This window comes from Theobroma cacao, chromosome 1 (assembly GCF_053813885.1).
Source record: "Theobroma cacao isolate CCN51 chromosome 1, ASM5381388v1, whole genome shotgun sequence".
NCBI classification, from domain to species: Eukaryota; Viridiplantae; Streptophyta; class Magnoliopsida; order Malvales; family Malvaceae; genus Theobroma; species Theobroma cacao.
The window spans coordinates 39,329,173-39,347,303 of record NC_142639.1 but is presented as its reverse complement, the minus strand read 5'-3'; the positions used below and the strand labels follow the sequence as shown (position 1 = coordinate 39,347,303).

The window sequence follows — 18,131 nt, the reverse complement described above, 5'->3', positions numbered from 1 at the left end:
CCATTTGGTCCGCTGCCTAGGCTCGGAGATTGCCTGGCTACTGATTCCATACTCATTTCTGCACCCCTCCCCAACCGTGTGGTAATTCTTGGAGGTAGCTATATGGGTTGGTTGGGTTAGTAAAGGAAGTTGGTAGTAGCCTTTTTATAGAGGATTCAACGTGAGAGAGCAAGAGAGTGTGGGTGTTGGGGGGGGGGGGGGGGGGGGGGGGGGGTGACGAATTGAAGCAAGCATTGTTGAGGTGACGCGATATTTCAAATTGACACAACTGAGAAAACAAAGCTTTTCATTTCTTGAGACAGTTTGCTTTTACCCATTTATAGATTTCATAACAATAATAAATTGGTTCTGCCCCAGTAGGCCAGCACTTCGCCAGACTTGCCGGCTTGTAGTTGAGTAGGGTCATCGATTCCCTTGGTTCTCGCCACGCGCTATTTTTTTTCTATTTTTGTTTTGTGAAAATTTAATTATAGTAAGATCTCCATATTACCAAAACCTTCACTTTCAAAGCTCGGAAAAACACTCATCAATTACCCTCTAAACCACTCCATATCAATGGTTTCTAGCCAACTATGAGAAAGCTTACTTGTAATCTAATAAAGCAACTAAACCACCATTTTATTTGCTTTGTAGTTCTGGCACAAATAGAGGAAAGGGTGGGTAATACTAAACAGCGTGTACAGCAGCAGCAGATTAGATATTTTGGAAGTCGAGTGTTGCTGAGTCACATTGATGAAATTGGTGGGGGTTCTACTGGAAGTAATGAGCAAAGCTAGCCATGTCTGAACCCTTCACCAAGGGACTGGTTTATCGGTTCAAGCTCATCAAACTTCTTTAACCCTGTTGGTTCAGCGAGATCTAGCCACCTAAATCTCACAAACCACATTCTTAGATTGTGCAAAATGCACCCAACCCACAGAAATTCACTAACAATTTGTTGGACAGTAATTTCTTCACCTTTGTATTCATTAAACTCATGTATTAAGGTTGATTCAATAATTTAGTCCCTATTTGCCCATGGCTCTTCAATGCAACCTTCAAGTAATTGTCCTCCAATCCTTCTAGTCCACACATTGACTCTATTAAGAGCATGAATGGCAGGCATTTGCCCCACCAATAGAACAGCATTCAATACCTACCTGCTTGAAACGATTCATTGAGGTGGCCACTGGTCACTGTATTGTTAACAGAGATGCAGCCTAAAATAACTGGTTATAAACTAAAGTTGGAAACCAGAAAAACATCAACCACTTATGGTGGTTTGATTTATACTGTAGCTGTCGGTAGCTGCAATAATAAAACAATATAAGCCAGGGACTCATTCAAGATCTAGTTAGAAGATATTTTTGCTTTCAGTACTGTTTGATATCATTAATCCATTGCAATAATGCATAATTCTGTTCATGGCCAACTTTATTTTCAATATTTTCCCCACACTAACTTTCAATGTCTCATCATGCAAGGGATGGTCTACCCCATTAAACAAAGAGAATTAATCTTCATTTGAATGAATGTACTAGAAACAAGTTTTTATCAAAATCCAAATGAGTAAATGACCAAGTCATCAAACCGCTACTTGACTTTGTTAGTAGTAATCCGTTTCGTGTCAAATATTCAGCTGTAAGCATCTTACTAATTAAATACCTACTTGATGAATTTCCCTTGGCAAGAGATGAACCATTAATATACTTAATTCCTTTTACAGAAGAATTAGAAAAGAATTACATACTTCAGAAAAGATGCTGATCTTCAAGAATCTGTTTTACGATCGACTGGAACGTTGACAAGACTCTCTGGATCTGTTCTAACTGTTGAAGGCAAGTCTACAAGCATATTTGGAGGGGCAAAGTACATATGTAGTGACATCATGCAAACAATGATTCCCAAGAAAAGCTGCAAGAATGCCAAGAAAAGAGAAATAAATGCTCCAAATTTTAGTAATAACAAAATTGGCAGTAAAACTGCTGGAGGAGTCCTGGATTTAGTTTCTGTACGTTTCAAGAACTATATTCACATAAAATGATTAAAACAGATAGGATAAACCATAAATCACCTAACAAGTTGATGACATATTCTGGACTATATGTGTGTGTGTGTACATGTGAGCATTTTTCATTAACCATGAAATAAAAAGCCCCATAGAACATACATTTAACACCAACATCCAGGTTGGAACACTATGTTACAACAACACACTGAGATATATCTAGTTCAGACTAACTTCACAGCAAGGAACCCTACCTGAACTGTTGGCTTGAAACTGAAGAGGAACACAGATAGAACCATTGTCAATAGCATGGCCATCGATGTGGAATACACCTAAAATAAGTAAAAACAAGTATTCTTAAGAACTTGAAAAAAATGGATGACTTCCATCCAAAATTTCAAATCAACATATAGCAGTTGAGAAAATCTAGAAGCATAAAACACATCAAGGAGAAATCTCCAGGTTCAAATATAAAACCCAAAGAACCTATGAAGAAATGACATTCACCCACAATAGCACAGACAACCAGACAAACAATCAAGAACAGTTAAAAAGAAGATACCTTAACTATATTGTCAGCATATTTCATTAACCAGGAAACCAAAAGCCCAGTAGAACCTAGATTTAACACAACCATCCAGGTTGTAACACTGTATCCATTAAATAGCCTTTGCCACCAAGGTCCTTTCTCAAATCCACCTCTAAAATCATCCAACACAAGCCGTGCCATATTGAAGATTGCACCAAACCTGGAAGAAGAATGTTAAATCAGAATGAATGGACCAACCAACAACCATGTTAATTCTTTTGAATGGCTTGAGCTTTGCAATACATCAACAAATGTTGATTGGTGACAATATAAGATTGCAGAAATAAAAAAGGTAAAAGATGATATTCTTTATTGATAATAATATTTTCCTCAAACTAATGTGGCAATGAGCATTTTACAAGAAAATGATACCTACGTGTACAACTGTACATTCTGCCAGTATAAGCTGTCATTGTTCTTCTTCATCAAGAACTCCGTATAAACACCAGCCAATGCTGAAAGACAAGCAGACAAAATTCCTAACATGTATCCTTGAATTGGTGCTGAAAAGAGGGAGTCACATGAAGCCTCTCCACATCCTTTGACCTTAATAAAGATAAGAAGGATAATTCAAATTGAGAAACCAATGATTAGTCTTGACTAAATTTTTAACAGAATAGAGCTTTCACCAAAAGGAAACAAGAAATTTCAAAATTTGCTAAGAGATAGAATGCTTCAAGAGCACATGTGATTGATTGGTCCTAATGAGATAGCTTTTTATAAAGAGATGTTGCATTCTTAACTAAGCTATTGCTCATTGCTTTCCTTCTAATCCTCCCCTTTTTTCATTCCTTTCTTACAATTTTCTAAATGAAACTAAAGATATTATTCACTTTACTACATGCAAGGAAAATGATCACATCAACTAGTTCTTCCAACTTTTTTTATTTGATTTCTACATACTTGCTTCAAATCAAGTAAAATCATTGCCTGATTTCACATTTTCACATGGGACTTAAGTTTGATGGACCAAAATACATTATATTTACTCTTTTATAGACTAATTTTCCAACAGTCGAAACAGATTGCTCTAGCATCACAATATATCTAGTTTTCTAGTATGCAAATCGTTGAGAACACCTTAAACTTAAGCACCCATAAATTTTTCTAGTATCACAAGTCAAAATGTTGCACAAAGTCTCAGTACAAAACATATATAATTTAGTTAGACATCTGGAGTACCTGACTTGTGGTTGTTCCAACAGCCAATAAAACAATGGCCATCCATTGTAAATTAGAGAGCTTCTTCTTAAGAAACAACCTAAATCATGAAACAACAGAATCTGCTCATTCATGAGAACATGGACATCGAATACTGTCACCGCATGGAAAAAAGAGAGTTCAAATATAAGAAACTGAAAGCAGCACCTGAACAAGATTCCAGTAGTGACAATCTTCAAGTTGCCCATTATCTGATACGTGGACGTATCGACATACATAAGAGTAGCAAACTGGACATTATTATGGATTAAGTAAATGATTGAAGGAATCGGGAACAGACGAACGCTCTTCCAATCCGTCGTCATTTTCGCAGGAGGTGATTTCTTACACTCTCTCCAGAGAAAAACACTTGATACAATAAGCTGTAACCAAAAATAACAAAAAAACAGTAAAATTAACCATCCATTTTAGATCTAAATTAAGAAAGTTCAGTGGAAATTTGAAGTACCTTGAAAACCTCAGCAAGGAAAGGAACGGTGGCGTAATCATATTTATATTTGCCATTGCTTTGTGATAGAGTAGTTAAAATCCCCTGCCAAACATTCGAATATATTTAGATCCAACAGTCATTTTATGTGATTAGGGTTACGAATTTGATGGAGGAAAGTAGGAAATCTTCGGGAGTGCGGAAAGTAAAAAAGAAGAAGGGGAATTAGGAGATTGGACGAATAGTAAAACTGACCTGAGAGCTAGTGAGGACGGTGAGGAGAGAAGCTACTAAGTACCACTTCATTTTCACTTCTTCCAATCCGCGTCGGGAAGCAGAAGCATTGTCATCTAGATGTCCTAGAGAGCGACGAGTACAGAGACGGAGAGGAAGCGTCCACCGTTCCAGCACTGAGCAGCTGATAGAAGTGGAGCGTCGTCGTTTCTTGCTTTGAGCGTGAGAGGCACCGTTTGTCCTCTTCTCCTTCTGTCTGTTAAAACGCAGCGTTTACATCCCAGATCCAGATCTAGATTGGGCCGATCGCTGCCAAATATTTGTTATTCTCTCCCTTTTTGTTGACCATTTTTCTAAGCCTTTGGGCCGTTGGAATGCCCCATTTCCATGTGGCATAATTCAATTTTGCATTCTTTTCTTTTCTTGTTAATGAAAAAAATCTAATTAGAAATTACCTTGATTAATCATTTTCTTTTAATTTTGATTGCTCATTATGATATATTTTATTACTTATTATATATATATATAAGATGTTTTTACATTAAAATTGCATAATCATCATTATTTTTTTCAATTGTGACATTTTTTTATTTTTAAAATCAAAAATATTTTTTAAAAAAATTAAAACTTTTTAATCAAACTTATTTTTTAAAACATTCAAAATTATTTTATCCTTCAAACAAAAAATACTAATTAAAACTCCAATCAATTTTTATATAAGAGAGAACACTACGATTCGAACTTAAGATTTTTACTCAAATCTCATCACGCGTCTCTACTTATCTTAAATTTTTTTTTTAATTTTAATTAAAACAGTAAATAATATTAATCTCATCTATATTTCATTTCATCCGTACAAAAATGGTAAACAAATGCAATCCAAAACAAGAATATCGAAACTGGCGGGAACACCATGACACGAAGCTGACAAGTGTTGGGTGGTGTTAGTTCCATGTCGAAACAACTTTGCTCACAATCATACACACCACCAACACACACTTTTCCCGGAGAAAACAACTACTGCTAAATTTAAAATCATCTTCTTTTGGTTCTCAATGAGTTAAACAGGAAATCACTTTTCTTCCCTTTGCTCGAATTTTTAAGTTCCTTTTCTATTCTTTGACATCCGTTACATAACATTACATGTTAGTTCATTGAATTCTGATCTGATTGTAGGAGATAAACCTTTTTTGGGTTTTGGAAATTGGGTTCTTTGCATAATTGCACTGGCCTTTGCTGAATTTCTGTTGGGAGGATCCGGTGGAAACTAGCTGTTCTCTGTTTTGCTACTGGTTGTGGGATGTGGCACATTGCCAAAACTAAAGAAAGCTTGAATTTCTTCTGTTCCTATATTTTGATCCAGGAAAGGAAGCTTGAGTGTTTTTCACAATCCTTGATCTGAAAGGAAGCCGTTTTTGGCCTATTTTTCTATGGTAAGCGGTGTCATGTTTAATCTCACATCTGTTTTATTTGATGTTTTCTTTTAGATTGCATCACATCATGAACGTGATTATTAACATCTACCCTTTTGGTAGAGCCTCCTGGTTTTAGACCAAAAATGGAGCAATTTCGACAGATCGGGGAGGTGCTAGGGAGTTTGAAGGCTTTAATGGTATTTCGTGACAGCATCCAGATCAACCAGAGGCAATGCATTTTGTTACACGATATGTTTAGTTTCGCATACAGATCGATAGCAGATGAAATGAGAGAGAACCTGAAATTTGAAGAAAGGAACATCAAATGGAAAGTTCTTGAAATGCCTTTCAGAGAGCTCCACAGGGTTTTCAAAGAAGGGGAAGCCTACATCAGGCAGAGCTTGGAATCCAGAGACTGGTGGGCTAAAGCCATTACTCTCTATCAGAATTCGGATTGCGTCGAGTTACATATCCATAACTTGCTTTCCTGCATCCCTGTTGTCATCGAAGCAATCGAAACTGCAGCAGAATTATGTGGTTGGGAACAAGATGAAATGCAAAAGAAGAGGCGGGTGTACTCCAACAAGTACCATAAAGAATGGATTGATCCTCAGCTTTTCCAGTGGAGATTTGCAAAGCAGTACCTTATTACACAAGATTTTTGCAATAGGATTGACACTGTTTGGAAAGAAGATAGATGGATCCTTCTAAACAAAATCCTGGAAAAGAAAAGCATGGGTTCGAGAAAGCAGGAGCGCAAACTTGCAGATTTGCTTTTGAGAAACTTAGATAGTTCAGAGTCTTTGAATGGGAGGCTCTTACCGAGTACAATGCTATTAGGGTCTAAGGACTACCAGGTTAGACGGCGGCTTGGAAACGGGAGTCAATATAAGGAGGTCTACTGGTTAGGTGAAAGCTTTGCTTTGAGACATTTTTTTGGAGACGTAGAAGCAGTAGCTCCTGACATTTCTTCTTTATTATCTCTTTCCCACCCAAACATACTGCATTTCCTCTGTGGATTTACTGATGATGAGAAGAAGGAATGTCATTTGGTCATGGAACTAATGAATAAAAGCCTCCGCAACTACGTAAAAGAGATTTGTGGCCCAAGAAAGCGAGTACCATTTCCTCTTGCGGTTGCTGTTGATCTAATGCTTCAAATAGCGAGAGGAATGGAATATCTCCACTCAAATAAAATCTACCACGGTGATTTAAATCCTTCCAACATTCACGTCAAGTCAAGAGGAATGTTCACGGAAGGGTACATGCAGGCAAAGGTTTCAGGATTTGGCTTATCTTCCATAGTTCATTTACCACAAAAGAACACATTGATGAACCAGAATGAAACCCTGCCATTCATCTGGCATGCTCCAGAGGTTCTAGAAGAGCAGGAGCAGACAGGAAGTAAAGGGAATTCAAAGTACACAGAAAAAGCTGATGTTTACAGCTTCGGAATGATTTGCTTTCAGCTTCTAACTGGAAAAGTCCCATTTGAAGATAGCCATCTTCAAGGGGACAAAATGAGCCCAAACATCAGGGCAGGGGAGAGGCCATTATTTCCTTTCCAGTCACCAAAATGTGTAACCAACCTGACCAAGAAATGTTGGCATGCTGATCCAAATCTACGGCCTAGCTTCTTATCCATCTGCAGAATTCTTCGGTATGTAAAACGGTCCCTTCTAATGAACCCTGATTATTATAACAACCAGTCAGAATTACCAATGCCAGTGGTGGATTACTGTGACATTGAGTCAAAGCTTCAACGAAAATTCCCCACATGGGAGGCTTCCAATCCGTTACCTATATCACAAATCCCTTTTCAGATGTTTGTTTATAGAGTACTAGAAAAGGAGAAAATAGGTCATTCTCTCAAAGACACTTCAGAATCAGGAAGTGACAGAACTTCAGTTAGTGGGGATGAAAATGCCACTGCTGATGACCCATTGTCATCAACAACTGAGAGGAGGTCCTTACCTTCGCCTGAATCGACTCCCAGGAGACTTTCAGCATTGAAAAAATCTCCTGATATTAGAGCAAAACATCCAGGTAATTTACTTTTAAGGACAATGCATGATTTCTAAATGACTTCTTCATGATACCACTGATATAGCACCGCAGGCACTCTCTTCATTCATGGTTTGTCATTTATTTTCCTTCTGACCTCTGAAGGACAGTAACTGGTACAAAGAATGGAATGGCTTCAGCTTTTCAGAATGTTTTTCAAGTTAAAATATAGCCACCATGTCTAGGCATTGCAAATATTGTCAACTTATGTTACATTAGCTGCATGGTTTTCTCCATGCATATGAATAGTTTTTCTGTTCCTGATACAGTGTAAAGTTTTCGACCTAGAAGGTACTCGTGCCTGTGTGCTGTATCGGTAGCACCAACTTAAGACCAATCAATATAAGCAAGAACTAGAAACCTGAATTTAGAAAAAATCATCTAATTCTCTTTTTCTTAAATCATATACACACAAAAAAGCATCTTCACCATCTTATCCCTAAATCATATTCTTACTTTAAAGTATTAGATTTATAAAGATTGGCAAAAATTTTTTTATGGATTTTGCTCAACCTGTCTTTTTTCAGTGACACCAAAAGGAAGAGCAGTAAGACCTCCTCAACTGAGCCGTTGTGGGCGCAGTTTAAGAATGAATTCAGAAAGCCAGCTACTTCTAACAAGTCCAAGAATACGGAGGACAGCATCCGGTCATGCCTCAGATTCCGAGCTCTCCTAGCCTTCAACACTTTGAGCACTCAGACACAGAAAGAAAGCTGATCTAGTTTCCAGTGATTAAATGCTTTTCCAGATCAATTATAGTGAAAAGCACACCTCCAGCTGATGATATAACTGAGTGACAAAGATAGGATTCATGCAGCAATCACAAAGAGTAGGTGTTCAGACTTTATTGAATTAAATGCAGGAACACATTAGCTTGCATTGGCTTACTCCTTACATCTGTATATTTAGAATTTGTGCTGAACAATCATAGTCTTTAATGCATGAAAGAGAAACATTTTTTGCTACAACTTTAGCAGAAACTATTCATCCACACAGAAGATGCTCAACAGAAATAATAAATTCTTTAAACCGGTTCAAAAAGCAGATCAGTTTTGTTTTATACCTTTATTATATCTCTTAGATAAACTTCAGAATGTTTACATAATTGTATTCAATAGATCTATATGGTTTGTACCGGTTATTCCTGTTTCCATGCAAGCAGAGGCTTGATTCATTTTATCCATATGCAGAAAGGAACCATATCAGTAAAACAATCAAATCCTAATACTGCCATTAAATACGTGGAAAATAGTACATAATTGCTACTATAGCCCATAAAGAGAAACATAAAGGTTACATTCAAAGGGATTTCTGATTCACAATTGTAGGAAGGTCCCTCACATTCACAGGAAAACTATACATTACATCACAATCAGAAATGATACTTATTTATTGACAACAACAAAAAACTTTATTGAACTGATCAGAAAGGAAAAAATTTTTCTACAACAAACAAAATGCTTGTGAAAATACCTTGCCAAAAACTGACAGTTGCATGCCTCTTGAAAAGAACTCATGTCTCAACCTTGAATGCATCTTCATGAAATTCTTGTGGTTCACATTCTTCATCCACTATAAATTTACCAGAACCTTTTTTCCTCATGCAATATTGCACCCAAATAAAGTTCCTGACGCCACTTCTCATCCATATTGTCATCCAACTTAAGCCCAACTCTGCTATCAACTTGTCCACAAGAGGCAGCAGAGATGAATCTGTAGGATCCATTAACTCAGAGTAATATCATCTTAGTCAATAACCTCCAATTCCAAGGGTTGGTGCCTGATGTTGCAACAGTTGAGGACATGTCTTCTTGACTTCCCTTGATATTTTCTTAACAGAAAGATGTAATACTCAATGGCCCTAGCAGTTTTGGCAGGAAAGCAGAAGTCATTGACTGCACCCAGCAGGAGTGGCAAACTATAATCTTCGCATGCATAGGCCACCATTGAAGGCAGACTCAGTTACAAGGAGGCTGCATGAGTGGTTGGCTCTCATTATTACCCTTCAGCCTTTGCAACTTTCTGCTTCCAACTCATTGTTTTTTTGAAGTGCATATAATCTATTTTTAGGATGGGTAAGCTAATAATAGACTAGTGAGCAAGACTAACTTCTGGAAAAGGCTTTCATCACACCAGTTTCAGTAGTTTAATACTTCCAGTTGAGTTGGCAGCAACAAGCATGTTTGACTTTTGTCTCCAACAGACACTTGAAACAAACTGCCCATTTTCGTCAGTGATTTGATTTCCAGAAATAGGATCAACAGACCCAAACTTGTAGGAAGTGATTGGCATTGGCAGAGATCTATAATAACAATAAACCTGCAAAAGGGAAAATAATCATTGGAGATTAGTTTAGCTGTTGGTCAGTTATGTATGCATGCAAACCATTTCTGCTGTCACAACTCACTTCATAAACAATCAGAATTAACAAAACCCAGAAATGAACTATAAATTTAAGCACTTTATTTGTGATTAGACATATTTACCTCATTAGTCTCTGAACCACATGCTATATATCCATCCATTACAGATAAACCCACAAAGTTCTGATCAAGCAGGAAACAAAGTGTTAGTGCTGAAAAATATACTCGATGCTCAAAATTTTTATGAGATGTAGAGAAAGTATTTAACCTTCTCATTTTTATGACCACTAAAGGTTAAGCCACAAGTACTGGAAGGCAATGCATCTGAACTGGTTTTGTTGAGATGCCACAGCTTCAGGGTGTTGTCGGTGGATGCAGAGAGAAGGGTTGTGGAATCCAAGAATTTGACATAGCTAACAGCTTTTTCATGGGCAGCTAATGTGCATAAAGGGATTCTAGCATGCCGAAGATCATAGCAATACACCTTGTAATCGGCAGATCCAAATGCCAACAGATGAGGAGAGAAAGTAGAGAACTGAACACAGCAGACATTTGCAGGGCTCCCTATGGTGCCAAGAGAACTTCTCTGCAATAATATCATTCAAATTTTTTTTGTCATAAACTTTGTGAAAAAGAAGTGACTATATGTTTTAGAACTATCCCAGATTGAAATGAAAAAGCAGGAGGTTGTAATCATCAGAGAACAGGAGACAAGTCAATTCTAGAATGTAATTGTCATGCCGTAAATAGCAATTTGTTACCAGTTGTCACCAACTATAATTGACGGTCATTTTAAAGGATGTCCATACCATGGTGATTTAAACAAAATATACAAGACATTTACTAAATCAATTAGACAAAGAAACCAACCAACTCAAAGGCTGGTAGCTTAACATGAACATGCTGGGAAATTTAGGCATAGGCATGTGGAGTAAGATGACAGTTTGGGCGAGTAATTAGTACAGTACATATGACCAGATCAAATAGAAAAAACTCATCAAATGACTTCTTAGAAGCCAATCCTATCTCACTCTATGAATGCATCTGGATGTGTGAATTTCTATGACTGAATGTATGCAACCATGCAAGTGAGGTGATTTGCATGTGCATCTGCAGCTGTGAACAGATGCAGATACAAGCATGTATTCTTTCTATACTTGCTTTTCTTTTTTTCATTGATAGAGAATATTAATAACCTATATACCAACTCTGATTTATGAAGACACTGAAACTCTACATGCTACATGATGAGTGAGGCAGGAGAAAGCATACCTCATTAATGCTCCAAAGCTTCACAGAGCAGTCATCACTTCCACTGGCAAACTTTGTTGGGTCAGCTTGAGAAAAGTCAACAGACCATGCCCTCTTTTGGTGCTCAGTGTATTGACATAATCCTTGACCAGTTCCCGCATCCCATGTCTATACCCATAACATACCATATTATCAATAAAAAATATGGACAAGAGCATTTAACAACCTTAATACAATCATAAAACACTACAAACCAACAGAAAGCAAAAGGAAAATTAAGCATTTAGAAAGAAGTTTCTTAGTTGCAATTACTCTGCAATGTAGAACTCCAAAACAAAATTCAGCAGCTACGGCAATACTTCCCAAAAGTGAAGTGTGTGGTAGAAGTATGTGGGTCAGAGACATAAGCCAACAGAAATATACTGTTAGAAATTTGTGAGATACATCTTCAGTACAGATATTCATAAAGTTAGATGCACCAGAAACCTATCACCACAATGAATTCATTTGCAACATAATCAAATTGAAGAAAAGATGAATTATATAAATGGCTCTTAGATCATTTGGCTAGATAGCTTCGGTAGGACACATTGCAGAAAAGCATTTGATAGAGTCCAGCTAAAGTTCATAAATCTGAAGTAACTATGAACTACTTGAGGCACAAAGCAATAATTAGTTATTCAAAAATAGGATATGCTGGCTTCATTAGGTATTATATTCAAATTAGCCAAGTAACATTCTCGAGAGGAATGAGGATTGAGAGGTGAATATTCTCAATCGGCCAACACAAAAATTTCATCCTCTGACCATGAAATTATAGAAGAAAGTATAAGGTATAACCAGAAGAAGTCAATAAAATGCACCAAAAATAGGTATGACATTCATCAAGAAAAAGAATTAACCACTCTATTACAATTGCACCAATGAAAATTTTGAATGATGGATCATTAACGTCTAAAAAATTGAGCACTATCTTTAATGGTTGTTGAGATAAAACTGAATACGTTATTTGACTTAAATTCACATCAAGGTATCTTTCAAGGAGAACAGGATAATTACCTGGACAATACCATCATAATCAGTTGAAGCCAAATAATTCTTTATGTAGTTGTTCCAGCAAACACAGCTAAGCTTTGACTTGTTTGACATCTCAACCACAGGATAGTGGACATCAATAGAGTCATTCATAAATGCATCAAACTCAAAAATCTTGATTCTCTTTGATATGCCAGCAGTAGCAATATAATCCTCATCACGGTCAAAACTGAGAGTGCATATCACATTTGCAGAGTTTAGAAGGTCCCCATTTCTTATTGTTCCACATGCTTCAAACTTGCTATAGCAAGCAAACTTGCACAAACCTTCAAAAAAGACCCCGAGGGGATCAATAGATTTCTGATTCATTCTCATCTCACCATTTGCATTTTGCACCTTGGACAACCTGTCTCCATTCCTCAGCAAGTCTTTATTAAAGCACGCTGCAGCATCAGGTTCTGAAGAATGGATTTCGGATCTCATGGAGAAGTACGCATGCTCAAGCAGCCTGATATTTTTTGACAACCATCCTTCATTTACCTCTGACTTCAAATTTGATCTATAATGAGCAACTGATGTTCTGGGGTCTTCAAAATGCAACCAATTTTTTCCTGCATCAGGAAATTCATTTTGTTTCTGAGGGAAAACTGAAGATGTCTTTAATAAGTGCCTTCTTTCAGCCTCCTTAATATCTTCTTCTAAGAACCTAATATCTTCAATCAATTTGGAGGCATGCTTCTGCTTTTGTTCTTCTAATCTAATTAGAAACTGAGGTAATATCTCTGATTCCGCCATATCACTATCAGGAGATTCTGATAAATTGTTCCCACAAAACCATTCTTGGGATCCACAAAATAAATCAGACTGCAAGATTTCCCTGTTTTGTACAAAATTTGAATGTACTTAAAGGACTAAAACAAGCAGAATCTACATTAAATCATCATGCATTGCAGTATACAACATAACCTACATACCAACAAAATGAAGCACAAGCACTTGCAATTGTAATAACATCAATTTATTTAGGAAGCCAGGAGATGACAGTAAAAACAATAATTTACGTGCATGCTAGCGAAAGAAAGACCCAACCAAATGAATGTTACAACCTCTTTTAATCCTCTACGTGATGTATTTAGATGATCCTTAATATCTTAAATATAAAATGACAGCTTAGGTTCTACTTATGCCTACTCAAACGATCTCATATTGCAGAAAAAACATGTTACTACATTAATTTTACATGGGAAGAATACAAGAATAACAAAACACATTACATGATACTATGTTAGGTTGGCTTAAGTTATGGACGCAGACAGACATCATGTTCAAAATATTCGAGAACCATGAAGTTCGGCAACTTGGCATTTAAATTGTCCTAGTCACAAGGCATGAATGTTGATAATTAACAAGTACACCTAAACCTCAGAAATTATAACAGAATATCTTTTTTTTAAGGTAATAATACCAGAATATCTAAGCTATACATTAAGAGGGATTGAGCTGGAAAATTATCTTGTGTCAGCATTTATATTCACTACACTGCATATGTGAGAGTATGCCATCACAACTACAGAAGTATCAAATATATTTATGCTAGGATTAGCAGAGGGTCTGAGAAAGGAAGACACAAACTGTTTACTCCCCTTAATTGCAACCGCCAATGACACTGTAATGTTTCGATCCAATGAAGGCTTTTAAATTTACCAGTTTTGAAATAAACAGAAAAGCTATAAATCTAGTAGTTACTGCAGATGAATGGCAGATAATAAAAGCTTCATGGATACCTAGTTGTTGGACGAGACAAAGGTTTGGGGTGAAGAAGCCAAAGACAAAAGCCAGCTTCCTTAGGATTTTCTGAAAGGAACTTTGGTGGAAGAATCCTCTGGCTCATATCCAGCATCATTGCAGAATGCAGCTCCCATGATTCAAAACAACATAGCAACTGATAGAAACAGCCCACATTAGTTCAAAGGATAGACTTTCTATCAACTCCAGAGATGAAAATGTAGCAACTGAGAAAAATGTTTTTAAATTGCCTTACAATAATTGAGCACTATTGGAAAGGAATAACAAGATTACTAAGAACTGATATTGTCCTGGCACAACTTTTCTGATGCATTCTTGAAAAGTTATGTTGAAAGCATGCTCAAGCTGAAGGGAATACACAGACAGCGGATTTAAAGAAAAAACTGATATGTTCAAGGATTCTGTCTTTCTTAGTCCAAATGGATTGGAAGTGACCACATACTTTAATAATAAAGACTTATAAGTTTCAATGTGACAAAAATCTCAGATGAATTCAATTTAAAATCTATGGTAAGACTCAAAAACAAGTCTTACACTTATTCTTGAGCTAATATCAGGTTAGTAAATCATATACTATGCAGCAAAAATCAATGAAGGAATTCCAAAATACTAACAAATATGACAAATGGAATACTAATAAAAAACCTCACCTCAAAAAGAAAAACCCCAAGGCTATATATATTTGATGAAAATGTGCAGCTTCTGCCATTAAGCACCTCTGGGCAAACATACCATTTCTCTTCCGATTGTATAGCTGCAGAAATAGAATGTGAAACAGATGCAGTAGGGTAGCGGAAACTTGGAGGCTGGTTCAGAAAACAGTTAGAATCTTGCTTAACAGATGTATGAAAACCAATCTTATTTCCCATCTCAATCCTGGATTCATGGGGAGAGGTGAACTCTGTTTGGTGTCCAAGAGATCGCATGTTCTCATTGACCTTTAGCTGCTTTGCACGTAAACTACAATTTGCAGCATTCATACTTTCTTCCAGGAATCTTTTCCTCCTCAAATCACTATTTACAGCAGACACTAGTCCTTTCTTAGCAGATAGACCTGTATATGTAACCCTATTTGATGAGGATAAATAGAAACAGGATGGCTGTAAGTCTTGCAAGACAACTCCTTGGGAGTGTGCAGAATCCACCAACTTCACAATCTGCCAGAATAGAAGTAGGCTTTCAGCTTTATCCTCTTTACATCTCCCTCGTTTTAGCCATTCTCTCAAAGTAATTCCATTGGGGCAAGGTGCAGTAGCAGACCTATCAACCCCAAGTAAACAAGGCTGGTCATTGTCAGCAGTTGTGCAAGATTCTGGATCTCTTCTAACAATACCCTTTCCCTTCAAACCTTTCTTTACAAATAACTGTGAAAAGCTAGGCCTAGTTGACGTTTTCAATGGAGTAGCTGCAACTGACGATGTATTGCTTGAGATAGCCATGTTGTCTGTAGCCTTCAAATGCAAAGAAATTCCTCCAGTTGTTTGATCAGTATCCTTGCTCTTTTGGTTCTCATAAGACATTCTCGCAAGCTGCTCTTTCGCTCTCAACAACACGTGATCAACGTTTCCATCTAAAGCCTCATGTTCAGACATACTTTCTAAATGATGCATTCGTTGCCACTGACCCTGCCTTAAGTTGCTTGAGCTCTTGGGCAAACTTAAACCTGAGGTCTTATAGTTTTCCACTGTCAATTCTTCCACTGTAACACCTGTCTCAGTCTCAATCATAGAAGAAGTGCTAGGGCATTGAGGTGCAAAGCCGCTAACATCGTTCACCGGCCAGTTTCTTCTCTGTGATTCATATATTTTCGGGGATTCCATCAAAATATGACCTTCTGATTTCAAGGGAAAATTGAAGCCTTTTCTTGTAAATTCAGTATTCTCAGCTATTCCACTTGCAGCCATTTGTTCCCCATCTCGTTCCATACTAGCCAAATAAAACCCGATTCAATCAATTTTGGTACTTTATAGTACATTACAAGAACAACTACCTACTACAAACAGAATAAAAAATAAAAATGAAAGGCTGTGAAAAGCTAGAAATTCATTGTATTCACACAGAAAAACAATCGTATGCTGAGTTCTACATTCAAGAAGTTATCTACTAGTCAATGCATCATCTCTAGCATCAAAAAATTTCTAAATAAAAACAAACAATTTAAGTATAGCTTTAAACTTAAACCAAAAAATGGAAAATTCGGGTAATTAAAAGAATCAAATTACCTAGTTTTATCACATGAAAATATCTTCTCTTACAATCAAAGTCGTACAGAACAGCAAGAACTTCAAAATGATCGTGTGCAGGGCCAAAGAAGGAAAAAGAGAACAGGAGAAGAGTCAACTTACGCATCAAGGACCAAAGTAAATGCAATAATAGCAGAGAACGGTTAACCGTTACTCTCAATTCGGCAAACCACAAAGAAAAGAAGAAAGTGGTAAAACTTGCCAGAAATGGAAACGGAAAATACTATAAAATAATTGGGGAGTAAGAAAAGAATAATATTACGTATTAATAATAATAATAATAATATCTTGTCGATGCTCACACATTACAACAAAGGGTCATAAACAGAACAATGTCTTTTCAGTGTCTACTAGATATTTTTTTCTTTTTAGTATCTTTCATTTTAAAGCTAATTATAGCAAATTGTTCCATTTTTGCTTGGCCAATGAATTTTCCAAATTTATTTAATTTTTTAAATTTAAAATGTTTATGAAAAATTAAATACAAGTGGGTTTCTCGAGCCACTTTGCTTAGCTCAGAGCCGTCTCAAACGTGAGGTAAAATGTGCAGCCACGATATTCTTTCCCAGAAAATCCGAAAGTCAAAAATAAAAAATTAATTGTATTATTTTAAAAAATGTTTGGGACACTCTTCGACAAAATGCCCCTGGTTTCTTAATTATTACCAAATTTGCCATCCAACCCGCCCGGCGCTGTAAATGATGAACCCGAGGATTCGGAAAGCAAGACACAAAGAAAGAGAATGTCCAAGGAAAGAAGTTACGGGTATAAGGGACCCCACTTGGGACGACAGAGACACCGTACGTGGCTCACGTGCAGGCATTTGGATTACTTCGGCACACGGTAGAGGGTGTCGGGGTTCAAACAAGCATTTGGTCGGGGACAGTCTCGCAGGGATTTGGATTTTTTCCAGGATTTTCAGACACAGCAGTGCCATCGAAGGGGCGGTTCTGTAATTTTTGTACAACTCCAGTGGCATTTTCCTTCTGCAAGTAGCCGACTCTGTCCGGCAGCAGCGGGACTGCAAGCACAGGAACGAGTAGTTCTTAACGAGCCACGTAGATTGTAGGCCCCTGGGTGGCGGCTAGCACGGGCAAATGCAATGCAAATATGCAATGGACCGCTGGGCTGGGCCTTAAATTGTCTTTGGAAATTGGGCCAATTAGAAATCATTTATTCCCCTATGATTAGAAAAACTGTTTCAACTAAAATGATGCTAAATCCATTTTAAAAAAAAATATATGCTAAATCGTAGACAACCTGTGACTAATATAGGGGGTTAAAGCCTGCTTCTCTATCTTCCTTTGGTGCATCAGAGAGGTTAAAATAGCTGAATTTGGTTCTATAGATTATGAGCCACCGCTTGCATTCTTTATAAGAAAATCTTTTCTGGTTACTACCAAGAAGAGTGCAGGTGGGGGAAAGAATCTTAACAACCCATCAAAAGGTAAAAAAAAAAATTCAGTAAACAAAATCATTTATAGGGGAGAACGGAC

At 37.0% G+C, this 18,131-nt stretch overlaps 3 protein-coding genes across 4 annotated transcripts; 1 reads left to right on the top strand and 2 right to left on the bottom strand.

The window, feature by feature from the left end:
- Positions 1-1,478: 1,478 nt before the first annotated feature.
- Positions 1,479-4,670, bottom strand: LOC18614021 (Nucleotide-sugar transporter family protein). Its single transcript, XM_007051560.3, has 8 exons — positions 4,480-4,670; positions 4,246-4,329; positions 3,945-4,159; positions 3,759-3,837; positions 2,953-3,122; positions 2,550-2,736; positions 2,242-2,319; positions 1,479-1,893 (listed from the first exon to the last, which is right to left on the bottom strand). The coding sequence occupies exons 1-8, from the start codon at positions 4,528-4,530 to the stop codon at positions 1,750-1,752; spliced, it is 1,008 nt and encodes a 335-aa protein (XP_007051622.3). The 5' UTR covers positions 4,531-4,670; the 3' UTR covers positions 1,479-1,749.
- A 698-nt stretch (positions 4,671-5,368) lies between these two features.
- LOC18614020 (uncharacterized) lies at positions 5,369-8,816 on the top strand. The gene is made up of 3 exons (XM_018129324.2): positions 5,369-5,891; positions 5,994-7,919; positions 8,465-8,816. The coding sequence occupies exons 2-3, from the start codon at positions 6,017-6,019 to the stop codon at positions 8,611-8,613; spliced, it is 2,052 nt and encodes a 683-aa protein (XP_017984813.2). The 5' UTR covers positions 5,369-5,891; positions 5,994-6,016; the 3' UTR covers positions 8,614-8,816.
- Positions 8,817-9,181: 365 nt separating this feature from the next.
- SPA1 (SPA (suppressor of phyA-105) family protein) lies at positions 9,182-16,929 on the bottom strand. Of its 2 annotated transcripts, none has more exons than XM_088805497.1 (8): positions 16,738-16,929; positions 15,043-16,318; positions 14,371-14,528; positions 12,611-13,463; positions 11,573-11,719; positions 10,569-10,886; positions 10,424-10,483; positions 9,182-10,256 (listed from the first exon to the last, which is right to left on the bottom strand). In XM_088805497.1, exons 2-8 carry the CDS (start codon positions 16,315-16,317, stop codon positions 10,065-10,067), a joined length of 3,003 nt encoding a protein of 1,000 aa, XP_088661623.1. In that variant the 5' UTR covers position 16,318; positions 16,738-16,929; the 3' UTR covers positions 9,182-10,064. The 2 variants fall into 2 exon arrangements, with proteins under 2 accessions (XP_088661623.1, XP_088661622.1); XM_088805496.1 differs by having other exon boundaries at positions 16,615-16,928.
- Between the last annotated feature and the right edge of the window lie 1,202 nt (positions 16,930-18,131).